Below are 15,013 nucleotides of genomic sequence, written 5' to 3'. Positions count from 1 at the left end.
TTTTTGGGTCTATTTATTACAGAACTAGCATTCCCCTAACACAGTCATTGCTAAGTGGCCATAAGACATTTATGCTACAATTGCACATGATTTTAATCACCAAAGGAATGTCCCTTTTCTCCCAAGATTTTAAATTTCCAGAACCGAAACGTTACAAGTCAAAGTTGCTGCAAGGCAAAGGATAAAAACATAACGAGGTAGTTGCTAGAATCATCGGTAGTGTGGTTGTCAAACGGCAGGTTGCCCACCTATAAGCAGGGTGGTCTCGATTCCCCGTCTGTACAGTGGGGTGCCGGGCAGGTCTGTACATACCTCAGCCGGGATGAGCAAACCATGGCCCTCCCGCCACAACCAACCTGCGGCCTGGGCAGCCCTCGAGCTAAGAATGTTTTTTTACATTTTTAAAGACAAAGAATATGTGACAGAGACCATATGCAGCTTGCAAAAAATATCCACTACCTGGCCCTGCCTTGGAGGGTTGCCTTTAGGCAGTACCGGGCTCAACATAAGCACACAATACAAAGTAACAACATGCAAAACAGCTATTAATGTCTCCAAAAATAAACGCCACATAGCCAAGTTCCGCATTTCATGTTCCCTCCAAGAAACAAAAGACAAACATGAATCGCTACATCTGGGTTATTCTGGCCACAAGGTACTTTCAAAATAAAAAGCTACTGGCACTCCAATTTCACGTCCCTGGAATATGGACTGAGAGAAAGAAATATTTCCCCTTTATAGCAAAGGGACTCGATGGTAGCAGAAGAAAGTCTAGAACATGAGAGCAGGACTCAACTTAATACATTTAGGATGGAGACATTTGAAAATTAGAACAAGACGTTCAGTAGGTATTATAAAACGTTAAACCGATTTAGCAACAGTCTTTAATGCTGGTTTTCCCCGTGAAACAATCTGGCTGTGTAAATACACTGAGAACGGAGAACTGTGATGAAGTCCAGGCAGAGACAACGTAAGGGCGGCCGCCAAAACCTAATTAGCTGGATAATGTTTTCAAACGAGATGCCTGGCAAACCTGGGCTGATGAGAAGGCAGACTAGTTTTGGACATAACTGCTGTCTCCGAGACAGTGTTTCCCAAAGTAGGTCTGCAAACACTGGGCCACAGGTTTGCGGGGTGTATGTGTGTGTGTTGGGGGAGGTGAGTTCCAGGGTCTAAGAAGTCAGGAAGACAAGGCCGGCACGCCACACTGCCGTCTTGGGGAATTACAGTGCACACAGCACCTGACAGGCTCTGAGAAACACTGCAGTGAAGGAAACTGGTGACTGTTTGGCCCAGGACCTTTTCCTTCCACAGTACGCAGTGACATCACCAAGAATTGCAGGTCATTCTGGAATGTGGTGTGTCACCCAGCTCTCAGGTCAATGACACCCCAAGAACCGGGTTTTCCCCAAGGCATGTGCAGTGCTCGTTTTATAAACACGTACTTGAACATTATTTAAAAGCTGCAGTCTTTGCATTATAATCAGATACTCTCAAGATGACTAGCGAGCTTACAAAATTCACGCGTGGCAGGAAAATCATAGTGTAAAGGTACCCTGTTCATTTACCAATGATGAGAAAAATACAGCAGAGAAAATTTTTGCCTGTTTTGACCCAAAGAAAAGTGAGACACTTGCTAGTTGTGGCAGGGCTTTCTGTTCTGGAATGAAATCGGGCATGCCATTTGTGTGGTTTCTCTGGATAAGTTCCATTTATTAATCATTGTACAAAAAAAGAAAAAAAATTTTAAAAAAAATCAAAAAAATCTTGGCATTCATTCGAAGAGAAGTTACTATATCCAAATATTTAATATTTTAACATTGTGAAATTTCTACTTTTATAACAGGGCTGGAAACTTTTGGAAAAAATTTTTAAAAGAAACTTATGATTTATTAGAGTACAGGATCCAAAACACGGTTTTAGAAAAATATAAAGTGCCCAAATACCAACTTACACAGGTGAGACAGGCCTTCGGAAGCCAAATGAAGCATTCATGAAGAAACACATTTAAAAACCGTCTAGATACATATTTACATTGGGTCACTAAAGGTAAAACTATCTTTCTTGGCTTTGATGTTACTGTAAGAAAAAAAGGAAATCAAATCAGAAAACCAACAATTATAACTCTCAGCATGCGCCAGTTTCTTAGTAATGCATCTCGTTAATAGTTATTCCACATCTTCTAATTTTCACCTTTAGACGAGTAGTGTAAAACCCCCAGCCTCAGGCAGGCTGGGCATTGTGAGTGGTCACAATTTTGAATGCAAGTCCAAATCGTCTGCCTTTGGATTGGACGGACGAGGAACGTGGACACTGAACGATAGCGAATTCAGGCTTGGAAGGAGTCGGGTGGCCAAATCCCCATCTTTTGCTAATAACTGCTTAACAGCCGTCACTTGCTATTAAACGTCTCAGGTGGCTTCCCCAAACCTCAGTCATCCCAGGGTTTCCAAAGGATAAACAAGAGGCCGTCATCAAACATGGTGGGAAAATACTGCATGCAAATGGGACAGACAAGCAGCGAGGCGGGACTGGGTCCCCGCCCCCTAAAGCCTCGTTCACTACAAACTGGAGTCTTTTAAACTTAGAGAGTAAAGTAACTAGGTCCTAACTCCAGAGGTCAGCTTCTAATGGGGAACTACTAGATTAGCCCACGTGAGATCAGGCAGGTCGAAAATGGTGGGAGTCCCAGAGCTGCATACAGACTTGGTACCTTCATGCTCAGTTACTAAGAACATGGAAAAAAAGCCAGTGGGATCTGAGTAAGACATCAGACTCCCCCGTGGGACTTGACTACAGGCTTCATCCTTATGCTTTCATGGCCATGGTAACTCGAGAAAGCAGATTACACTCATGTTTCCCTTCCCACTGATCAAACACTCTTCAAATGAAAGATATTTATTTCTACCCTGCCACATTCAAAAAGGTCTTCAAGTGATTCTGAGAAATGACAGGGGGCATGAAACCTTTTTCATTCATTTTTAAGGTTCACTATTTCTTTTTTCTGGTTACAAAAGTGAAACCTCATTTTGTCTTCGGAGACCACAGACTATCATTTCTAAAAGCAAACATTTTAACATCAGATTGTACTTCCCACTATAAAGAGACCCCATCACTGATTTATGATCCACTCATGACACTGGAGTAGATTTTCAAAATTAAAAAAGAAAACAGAAAAAAAAGGTACTTCATTTTAAAGGGAGGAATAGTGGATGAACATGTTAGAAATCCATCCCCAAGGCCATTACTATGCATTTTCTCAAAGAATTTTATGTAATAAAGTAGAAAAGTAATGATTCAAAGAGATAAGAGCATAAATCCAAGAGGGGACTGTGGAAGGGAAAACTGTATTATCCCCCTAATTCAAATAAAGAACAAGATAAATGCCTGAAAACTCTGTTTCAATTAGAAAAGAACAAATGTAAATGATGAGTTTGCTAACGTCTCAATCTCCAAGATGCTGCCAAGATCACTGACAGCTTCACCTCTGAATAAGCAACTAAATTCAGGGTAAAAGACAAACAGTCCTGATTTAGGACTGCACGTGTCTCACAGAGAAATCAGAAAAGAAATGACTGCAAACGTGTAACCCCATCTGTCCAGCAAATAAGATGTTCTGAGACAAATGTTAAGAGACAAAATGGAAAGTGAAGAAAAAGAACGATGGTAAGAGTGTTGACGGTGAGACCTCATGAAGACAGAATGTCACACACGGTCACCACAGGACGAGCATACAAGCCATGCCACTGAACACAGTGCCTTTCAAATGAATTCACTAGTGTAGGCGGAGAGCGGCGTTGTGTTTGCAGCTGGAGGAGAGCGTATCTAAACTCAGAAGGAGGCGAGTGGCACTCCTGGGTGAGTGGCCTTCCTCGTCGGGTGACTCCAGAGGGGTCCGTGGAGGCTTCTTCCGGAATCCTGCTCTCCTGGAAGACGGCAGCGGCGGAGGTCCTGTGCTCTCGGGACTTACTGCACATGCTCTTTCTCTGCGCTGTAAATATTCTGCACGGCCTCGTACACAGAGCCCAGGTCCTCGGGGTAGCGGAGCTCCAGCTCTGCGTTGGGGATGTAGTGAGTGCCCGTGAACTCTGAGAAATAGCGTCCCACGTCGGGGTGCGAGATCTCCTGAGGCTCCACATTATATTCCAAGTTTTCTGTTGACAAAGAGGCACATTCTAGTTAACACACTTTTCTGCGGCGTCATTTATCCAGACCACCTCCTAGCAACCTTTTCTGAGTGGCACTTCTGAAGCAGAGGAAAGGAAAGACAGAAGGTGTTTACAGAATTTGGAGGAGCTGAGAGGAAAAAGGCAGCGGGTGGCAGTCGGGGGACGAAGGGAAGGAGGCATGGGGTCCCCAACAGCTCCTTAGCGAACAGAAGTACTTTCCTATTCTCTGAACAAGATGTCTGGCTTCAGCAAAGACCAGCAGTCTCCTGGGACTGGCACACCAGAGACTCACCCTGTTCCTCTCAGTGATTTAACACACAGTCAATCGGACAGGACAGGGCATCGCAGCCCGCCCCATGTCACCTGCGGCTAAGCTTCCGAAGCCTCCACATACACCATCTGGTGACAAGTCCTGTACCTGTCATCTTTCCTGTCTACTAATATGGCCCCTCCCACAGAGACCACACTGTTCCACCCCAGTTCCCTGCAGCAGTGGCTGTGTGCCTCGGAAGGCAAGTGCTTCACAGGGCAGCACGAGATCCAGGGGCATGAACAGACAAGGGGCTGCCAGCTCCAGACCGGACATGGAGGTGGGGTGTGACATTTGTGTAATCTAAAAAACCGTGCTATCTCCATACCCTGCTATTTTGCTACTAGAGAAATAAATAAAAAATAAGACTCCTTTAAAATGGATTAAAAAATAAAAGATGACAGTGCAGGCAAGGTATTTTAAAGGCTAAAATCTTTTCAGATGGCTTCTTCCCCCCAAGTATTTGGAAGAGGACTCCTCCAGGGGCCCAATGAAAGGACGGCCCCTGTGCACCCTTCCTTGCCCCTCCCCCCCACCCTCAGGAGAAGCCCAGCCTCACATCCCATGACCTGGCACCAGAAAGGAGCTCGCCAGGCAGCCTGTCCCCACTGTCCCTGCGTTCCAGGGCAGTGTTGGTTCCCACCAACACGAAGCCACACGTTGCACAGCCTATCACTGGAATTAACTCAAGTGAGTCTCTGCACACGCCTGGCCGTCAGACTGACTCACACCCACAGTGCAGTGCTTCATCCCCAAACATCCTGAAACACACTCAGGACACTCGGTTGCCTCCACCCAGAGGCCGTGTGCCCCGAGTGCACAGGACAAAAACGAGGAGGTTATCCCAGCATTACCTACGACAGTGAAAAAGTAAAAACAGTCTACACATCCAGGTACAGGTCACTATGTAAGTAAATGATGGCACGTGAACTCAGCAAAATAGTAAGTAAAATGCCTAGTAATCGGGAAAATGAGCCGTGTGTCGTCAAGACCCTATGGAGGAACGTAAGAACCTACGTGCTCCTTAGACGAGCCTGGAAGGCCACATATCCGGGTTGCTGCATTACGTGGCATGTCTACCTATTTTAAATGGATTCTTTTAAACTGGGCACTTACAAGGTGCCAGGCTCCAGCTCACAGAATGCTCACCAGACAAGGTGGTCTGACTCCCTTTTGCTAAACTGCAGCAGAGTGAAGGACCTGCCCACAGGCGGATTCAACCAGGCCTTAAATGTAAGACAGTCGGACCTGGGAAGGGCAGGGTGACTGCCACTCAGGATGGACCCGGGCGAGAGGGAGGGGCGGGGGCAGGCTGAGAGCAGGCTGCAGCTGACGGTTCTCTGCAGAAACCAGGGCCACCCACGCTTCTTCAGACAGGAGAGTGGGCAGTCTGCTAATTCAGACCCCTCTCTGCTGTGACTATACTCTGAGGTGACTTAGGTCCTTCTTTGTGTTCTACAGTTTCTAATGTTGTCATCGGAAAAATCAGTAAATGTAAAAACAACTTCCATGTTTCAAAATGCCACTGGCTGAGAAGATGCCCTTTCCTGCCCACCTCCCCCTGCCGCCCCTCCCCCAATGTGTGAAGTGTTGGCTGCATCTCCCTTGGGGAGGTGGGGGGGGGAGGGGGGTGTCACCACGGCCTGGTGCCTTAGCCAGGTCAGCTGCTGAGGTTTTCACAGCTGGATTTTCTTGCAGAGGTACACAGGCATATCAGAGGGAAGGAAAAGAATCGGGAATGCCACCAGGAGCTGTAAGTCCCCTTGCTCTAACGGGACCACTGTTACCTGTCATAGGATAGGCAGGATAGAGATATTTCAGGTAAAAAGAATTCAAGTGCGTAATTCAGAACTACTGCTTTGCCGCCAGTTTGTCAGGAGCAGTGGTTCTCAACCGGGGGCACTTTGCCTCTGACGGGGTATTTCTGGTTGTCCTGATGGGGGGCTGCTACCGGCATCGAGTGGGCAGAAGCCAAGAACGCTGCTAAGCAAATGGGGGGCCCCCAAACACAGAACTGTCTGGACCAAAATGGCGATAGCGCCTGCTGTGAAGAAAGTCAGACATACAAGAGGCATGACAGGTGAGACAGAGCGCCGGGGAAAGCACGTAAGGGGTGGGCGCCACTGCACGAGATGCTTGCTCACAGCCCGCCCCTGGCGTTTAGAGGGCCTTGGACGGACTCCAGTGCATGTAGCTGCCTGGGCTCCTAGCGTCACAGGAAAAAGGTATTAATTAAAAAAATTTTTTTGAAGGAAAAAACACTATGATGAGTTGGCAACGATGCATTATGAGGGGAAAATAAATCCCACTCCACTAAACAAGGTTTAAAAAAAAATCTACTAAAGAGGAATGAGAGAGAAATCTAAGGGATACAAAATTTAATTGAGCAAAATATTAAACAGGGACTACTTAAAAGTCCTGGAAAAATCTTGAGAAGTCTTTCCCATTCCCTTGAAATTTCCAGAGACATGTGCCTGCTTATTTTAAATTTTCAAGCTTCCCACAAATATATGAATGGAAACACCACCTACGAGTCCTGTGGGGGCAGGTGTCCCACCCTGGTCCCCTCCTCCCCCACCAAGAGGAAACCACCATCAGTGTGAGGGGATCTTTCTAGTAGCTAGTCCTTCTATGAACATACATATGTGTATCTACATATAACTACATGTACTTAGAGAAAATTCAGTATTATTTTATGTTTATTCATACAAAACACACAAGCATTCACCTGCAACTGGCTGATTTCATTGCAACTTAGTATGCCGTAGTTTAGATACAGCCCGATCTACCAGGCCAGCCCTTATGAATGACACTGACGTGTGATTATAACAAGGGGACCACAGGCCCGCTGGGTGAGGTGTTTCTCTAGTGGAGGGACCGAGGGGAGCAGAATGAGCACCTGAGATTTTGACAATTTAAAAGAAAGCGCCATACTGCCCTCTGAAATGGTTGAAAATGTACCCACCCCCTGGCCTGATGCGAGGGGATCCTCACACACATGCCAGCACGTGCAGACACCATGGGCTGTTTGCGTGTGGGTGTGTGAGTGGGGGTGTGTGCTAGAAACTTTCGGTCAGACGTGTAAGGCAAGTTACGGAACAGGGAACTAACATTTGGTGAGGGCGTACCACGTACCAAGCCTTCTCCAGGGTGCTCTCATTATATACAAAACACGCACAAGAAGGCGATGTTCACATCGCAGTTGAACAGTTGAATTCCTGATCCCCCCGTATGGGCAGCTGACTGAAATTCAGAGCATCTGTGACATTCATTCCCACATATCTAAGCACATCTAAGAAGTGCGTAGGGAAGTTGAGACCCGAGTCGCCCACCTGGGGCCGAGAAAGTATTACAGCACGCCCCCTGGTGGGGAAAATGATAAATATGCAAGATGCTGCATATCCCTCCACTAGGATTTAGGTGAAATCTCACATATTGACAGAAAAATTCCCTTAATTGTGCAGACTAAAACTATTCGAAGATGTCATGCATGCAGGTGGTCTATAATTCATTCTTCAACTCCCTGTGAAGAGCTATGAATCAGAAGAGCATTCATCAATGGGTTCTACCCAGGTTACTAGGATCACGGAGCCAAAGGCTGAAAATTTAGATGAAGTTTAAAAACAATATAATTGAAAGCAAATAAGTTAACCCAGAAATGTTAAATAATATATATTAAATAAGTGTTTTTAAAAATTTAGCCTCTCAAGGTCTCCCACTGGCTAAATATGGGCTAATTTGAGCATAAAATTGTTCCAAATGATTTTAACACATTGACTAAACAAAAATCCGGGAATCTATGGCAGGAGGGGGTAAGGAAAGATAGAGACAGAGGTGGAAGCGGAGAGGGAGGAAGGAGAGGAAGAGGAAGGAGAACAGGAGGAGGAGGGAGAAGGTGAGGGAGGAAGCTCTTGTTTACAGAAGTAGAGGGAATAACAGCAGTAGAAAAATCACCATTTTGCAATTCTCACATCATAACTTAGGGGAGGAAATTCAGTCGGTGCTAAGAACATAAGGAGAAAGGTTACTGGGGAAGAGGACACGCACAGGATGTCACAGTACGACTCCTTGGATTTCTCATTAACTGCACAGGGAACACTGTGCCTTAGAGTGAGTCGCTATCTCAGCCAAGCCACCAAAATCTGCCTCACGAACAGAGAGACATCAAACACCACAGGCCTCTGGATGAGACGCAATCGTGACGCACACGGCATCTGATAGAAGGATTCCAGCCAAAAATATCAACCTGATATCATCAAGCTTCAGACTTAACTTCTGGTTTACAGACAATGCACAGATAAGGCAACCGTAAGACAAATCTGGAATGGTAGGCCATTTATAAGACAACAGGCCTGCACTCGTCAAAGAGTCAGTCTTGTGAAAAAGTAAAGAAAGGAGTAGGAATGAGAAACTGTCCTTTATTAAAAAGAGACTCAAGAGACATAACGACCAAACGCAGTGCATAACTCCTGGCTGGATGGATCATGATTTAAAAATGAACACACACACATACAGACACATACATACCCTGTAAGAGTTGTTCTGTGACAATTGGGAAATTGGAATACTGACTGAATACTAGATAACGATAAAATAATTTTTATTTATTAGGTGTGATGATGTAACTGGTAATGCAGAGGAAGAAATGTCCTCATTCTTAGAATAGGCATGATTGAGTATTTAGGTCATGATGTCTGCAGGCTTCTTTCAAATGGTTCAGCAGAAAATTTGAATCTCTATCTGTAGTTCAAACAAACATGGTAAATGCTGTTGATTCTAGTGGAGCAAGTGTGGGGTCGGTATCACTGTGTTCTTTTAACTATTTCACACGTTTCAAATGCTCTTACTCCAAAGTTGGATTCAAAGAGAGTTAGCCTGTCAGTCACAGTTTGCACTCATCCCCTAGTTTGTACTTCGGCTGATGAACCTCTCTGACAGGGATTCCATCCCTCCAGCCGGACGCGAGCACTGACTAGGGGTCTGGAATGACAGGCGGTGCCAGGGCCTCATCAGAGAACAGGGCTGACTTGCTTGTGCACCCACAGGGCTCAGGATGGGGCGAAGGAACGGGATCCACAGGGGGGAAAGAGTGGAGGTGAAGGCGCGACGACTCAGAAGGGCGGGTGCTCAGGGCGTGCAGAGCAGGCACCCACGGCCCAATCTGAGGGCAGTGGGGGAAGGGCAGGGGTGCCATTAAACCTGAAGCAGGACCCAAAGCTGGGGGTGGGGGCAGGGCTGCTCATAAGGGACAGCCACCTGTGCAAGACCTGAGAGAATGACGACCTCAAGGAACAAACAGTTGGATCCGGCTGGAGCATGACAGGGTAGGAACAGAGATGGGGTTGTGAGGAGGGTCTAGATCACCTCTGGGCCACGCAAAGGAGTCTGGTCGGCCAATACTATACTTCTGATAAGACAGCTGAAACAAGTGGAAGGTCCTCTAGCTGCTGTTAAGGAAATGCCCTGTGGAGGGTGAGCCTGGAGGTGGGTGCCAGTTAGGAAGTTGGGGTAATTTAGGCAAGCAATGTTCGTGGCATTGAGAAGGGCAGGGCAACAGGAATGGAAATAAGTAGATGGAAATATGAGAGACAGACATTTAGGAGATGGAATCTGTGATTTGTTGACTAACTGGGTATGTGATGGGGGTGCGGGGGCAGAGAAGAGATGGTGCCCGGGTGGCACAGTTCCATGAGACGAGCAGGAGCAGGGGGTGGGGATGAGGAGTGACGATGAGTTAAGAATATCTGAGCCACCTGAAGAGCTCCTGAGTGCAGATGCCCAGGGGCTTGAGAGGTGGGCAAGGGCCCAGAAAAGAGCCCGGGATGGCAATAAGGCTTTGGGAGTGGCCACCACATGCACCAACAGTGAGAATGAAGGAGGTGACCCAGGGGAGCCCCACAGGGTGAGAAGAGCCCTGAGTGCCCTTCTGGGGGAACCTACAATGGGACGCCTCTGCATCACTTACCGCCAAACCCGGCACCCGGCTGGCACACAACAGACGTCCAGGAAACACACTTAAAATGTACTTTTAACAAAAGAGAGAGCCCCTACTTTGTAGACATACACAGTGAAAGAGCTACAGATGTGACATCTGGTATTTGCTTCCAGGGAGGAGGGGGTGGGGGGTGGAGAGGCAACAGTGAAGCCTGACCCTGTGATAAGCACTGAAGCTCCTACGGGAGCCTCACCTGGGTCCTTCCAGTCATATAGTGACAGAATCACTAGTGGAAAAAGATGGACAGTTACCGTAAGGCGAGACTGGTTGGTCAGCTCTAAAAATTTTCTAAAAGCCTCAGAATTTAAAATTTAAAAAGGTAATTTGCTAACATTACCCACAACCACTTAGTTCAATCTCAGTTTCAGGGAGTGTAAAACTGACAACCAGATATTTAACTTTCTTACAAAGTCACTACAATGATGACTCTACACCTTACATTGCATGTTTACTTAAGATACAATTCCTGAATCTTCAAACTGGACACCAAACAAATTCAGAATACCTAAAACCAAATATCGTTCTACCACCTCTAAACATGTTTAAGTTAACATAAATGTTTCTAGAAACTCAAATATCAAACACTGAAAGTGTTAAGATCAAACCTATGTAACGGGCAATGAATGCGAAAGGCGAAGCCGCAGACGCCGGGCAGCAGGGTTGACGACAGGCAATTCCCTTCATGCTTGTGACACACTCCACGATGCACAGTCTGAAACGCTTCCCACTGATTAGTGGGGGGAAGAAAGAGTCCGCAAATCATTCAACAATTTCCAAATCGTGCTGATTATTAGAAACTGGGAGTGTGCTCTTCTGTCACAGCTTCAAGTTAAATGAAATCACTGCGCGCGCCTCTGCCTCCCCCGGGGCACACACATCAAGCCCCTCCGACGACTGCCCCACAATACTGACCGAGGCTAAAGCGACCTGCGGTCTCTAAACAGAATTCCTCCTGTTGTATATGACCCTCTCTCACCTTCCGATGAATTAACAATAATTCCTATGAATGTTTTTATAGGCTTTTTGATACTTGAGATTTTTATACACATAGTGTTTCTATTAACGCACCGACCAGACCAGAACCTTGAGTTAGGTCAAGCCTGATGTTTTAGGCCAGGCACAAAAAGGTGTAGCTTGATGGTTATGGCTAAGGCTCCTTGCCACGCGGCCTAGGACTGGATTCCTACTTTCTCTATTTACACGCCTCGATGTGCTTCCGTTCCTCGTGTGTAAGAGCATGACGATGAGGAAGGAAAATGGCGAGTCCTCAAGTGGGGTCAGTACAGAAGTGCTGCCTGTCACGGAGCTGCACTGTCCTGGTATTTGCGTTCGTTTTTATCAATAAAATGAATGTCACGAACGCCTTGACAGGCAGGCATGCAGTAAATTCATCCCATTAAATGGAGGAACTAAGAACAGGGAGGCTCACAGGAAGGCACTTTTGCCTCTAACCTGCCTGCACGGGCTCCCTTTGCCTGTCTCAGGAGTGCCCTGGGCTGGCACCTGTCAGGCTGGCAGTGGCCCACCTACCAGCACACGTGCTGTTAGAGCCAGCGCTGTGGCTTACAGGTCTCACGTGGCCTCACTGGGGGAGCACAGTGGGCTGTCACTCTCAGGAGGCCAGAGGGTGCTAGGGTGGCTCCCCCAACAGTGTCCATTCAATGCCCTCCAGTTCAAGCAGGGGGTATGGGCAGAGCACAAGCCGACCCTCTTCACCTGGAGGGAGCCCACGGTAGTGCCTGGGAAGCAGGACTTTTGGGAATTTGATTGGCAGAAGCAATGACCAATCAGAAGAGAGGTCAGCAGCCACACTGGAATAGGGTCCTAGCTGTCTGTGGTGGTGATAGAGGGGAGACCCTGAGGACCGTGACTACGTCACCAGTAGTACAGCCGCATCAGGACATACCACCCAGGTTTAGCTGAATATTGGCCCTAGCGAGGTTAGCCATGGGACACTGCCATCTTGGAATAAACTGATGACCTGTGCTCACAGCATCGGAACACTCAAAGGTGTGCTTAAAATAAGCCCAGGTGTCACTAAAGGTACAGACAAGAACTAGCCACTTACCTTGGGCTGCGTATCTGCATGAACCATCCTCCACCAGGACATTGTAGAAAGGCTGATGATGGCCATGAGGCAGGCTGTGGACGTTCATGTTTCGAATCCATTCGTGTCCCATCATGCAGGTGGGGTCCCAGCCATAGATCACACAGTTATAGCCGTACCTGATGAACACAGGAGCAAGGGCCAATCAACTCCCTGCGACCCGGTCACAGCAACGGTGCAATGCAGAAATAGTGGCTTGGCTTCTCCCAAGCTCCCATTCTTACAAGTTTACCTGCTTGTATCCATGTTGAATCATTGTCCAGGATACCCTTGCCTCTCTTTATAAACCCCTCTCGCTATCAATATAGCACTTCAGTTAGGAAAGAATAAACTTTTTGACAAAGAGTGACGAGACAAGTGGTTATCAATGTGGAAAAAGGTATTGGACCCAGGCCTGACAACAATACACAAAATTGGTTGTCAGAAGAACAGACCTAGGGAAAATGCAGAACTTTTAAACTATCTTCGTGAATCGGGACAGCGAATGATTTCTTAAACAGGGTACTAAAAACACAACCCATAAAGCAAGAGATTGATCAATCTGACAGCTTTATTAAAGGACCCTTATTCAAACAGACTTTGTGTGTGTGTATACACACATATATGTACTATGTATGTATGTGTGTGTATAGACAGACAGACAATTGCGGAAACACGATCTGAATAGAATAGACATTTGATGAGGTTAAGGAATTGTTTATACTTTTTCTTAGCTAAAATACATTTACAAGATGGTAAATGTATTTTTTTTGTTTTTAGGTTTTTTGTGTAAATGTATTTTTAACAAAAGAGAGAGCCCTTACCTCGTAGACATACACAGTGAAAGAGCTACAGATGTGACATCTGGTATTTGCTTCCCAGAAGGAGGGCGTGGAGTGGAGAGGCAACAGTGAAGCCTGACCCTGTGATAAGCACTGAAGCTCCTACGGGAGCTTCACCTGGGTCCTTCCAGTCATTTTTCTGCTCTTATATATGTTTGAAATTTCCATAATAAATAAAACATAGAATTCAACAGAAGAATGAAAACACCAGCCAAAACCTGGGAAAAGATATCTGCAACTTCTGTGCACACAGAGACAAGTATACAAAAAAAAGAATGACTGAAAATCAGTAAAAAGACAAAGAATGCCATCGAAAAATACGCGAAATACTTGAAGAGGCACTTAATCAAAGGCAACGTGAACGCCCAGGAAACCTATGAAAAGAACCTCATCTGCATAGTAACCAGGGAAACGCAAAATTAAAACCACAATGAAATGCCATTTGCCATTTACTACAGAAGTGCCTTTTTAAAGGTCTGGCAATCAGCTCCCAGCCGGCTGGTAGGATGTAAATCAGTGCAATCACTTAGGATAGTTTAATTCTATGTAAATCCACCCTGCGCACACCCTACCCACTAGCAAATCCCTACCCACAACTCAGATTCAAGATGGAGACTGAAAGAAAGCTGCTTCCGTCTTCCCACAAACAAAAGGGTCAGACATGGAAAGGTCACAAAACCCCGAGAAGCCCTCCCAGTCAGGAAGGCCAGTCCTTAAAAACACAAAGGTGAAAGACACACTTCAGCTTCCGGTCCTCCTGGAGTGAGCGCTCAGTTGCTGCTTGGGAGTTGGGTCCCCTTCAGGCACGTCCATCCCTGCGGCGCTGCCCATGGGGCACTCACCTCTTGTGCTTCATAATGAGCCCGATGGAGTAGCAGACGTCTCTGTGCTTCTCGTGGGAACGCAGCTTCACCTCCACGCCCACATCCTCCTTCTTGCGCTCAATGTGCTCTAAGGTGTGCTGCACCAAATAGCCCACCGCCCCGTGCTGCCCGGGGTCTAGGGTTTGGATGTGCTGGAGTATGTCAAGCACCTTCAGGACGAGACAGAAAGACTAGGTGATAATATTTTTATTTAGGCCTTTTCTTTTCCACTGCACTACACCTACCTAACCTGACAAAGGACGGCAAGGCGGGGCCAAGGGGCTCTCCCAGTCAGTGCCCCCGCCCTAAGCCCGGGCTTGGTGCACTCACTTCTGAAACTGGGAACTGGCCCCAGACACCCAAGTTCAAGCAGCGTGAAGGTAAGGGATGGTCTGGTGACACAGAGGACAAGAATCAGCATGGGGCAAGGAGGCAAGGGCCTGCCATCTTCAGGCACATTTTGGACTAGGTGAACTCGCAAACGGTCTTGCTTTCTTGGTCAGTGTCGGTTCAGTTTTTTAGACACAAAAAGGAAACAATTTGAAGCTGCCACTCATGAGTGGGGAGGAAAAATAAATGCTAAGCCGCTTCAATCAAGATCAAGAGGATGTCTGACAGCGCTGCCTCAGTGCTGGGGAAGGTGGAAGAGGTCACAGACAAGCCACTGAAGGGACGCAAATTAGTTTAGTTTCTGATGTTAAACGTGCCTGAGTACCAGGGCTCTGAGATCCTACTGGTCACTTTCATT

General features: G+C 46.7%; 1 protein-coding gene across 2 annotated transcripts in view; it reads right to left on the bottom strand.

Annotated features, from left to right (window-relative positions):
* Window positions 1-1,683: 1,683 nt before the first annotated feature.
* FBXO21 (F-box protein 21) overlaps window positions 1,684-15,013 on the bottom strand; it is a 37,535-nt gene continuing 24,205 nt past the window's right edge. Inside the window, exons 10-12 of one of the 2 annotated variants that reach the window (XM_019753971.2) lie at window positions 14,245-14,435; window positions 12,543-12,700; window positions 1,684-4,154 (exon numbers count right to left, since the gene is read on the bottom strand). In XM_019753971.2, coding sequence (XP_019609530.1) covers window positions 3,967-4,154; window positions 12,543-12,700; window positions 14,245-14,435 — 537 coding nt within the window. In that variant the 3' untranslated portion in view covers window positions 1,684-3,966. Of the gene's footprint in view, window positions 4,155-12,542; window positions 12,701-14,244; window positions 14,457-15,013 lie in introns of both variants that reach the window. The other variant, XM_019753970.2, reaches the window with a different exon arrangement.

This window comes from Rhinolophus sinicus, linkage group LG16, assembly GCF_036562045.2.
Source record: "Rhinolophus sinicus isolate RSC01 linkage group LG16, ASM3656204v1, whole genome shotgun sequence".
Taxonomy (NCBI): domain Eukaryota; kingdom Metazoa; phylum Chordata; class Mammalia; order Chiroptera; family Rhinolophidae; genus Rhinolophus; species Rhinolophus sinicus.
The sequence above is the reverse complement of the archived record's forward strand: the minus strand, read 5'-3'. Positions and strand labels throughout refer to the sequence as shown.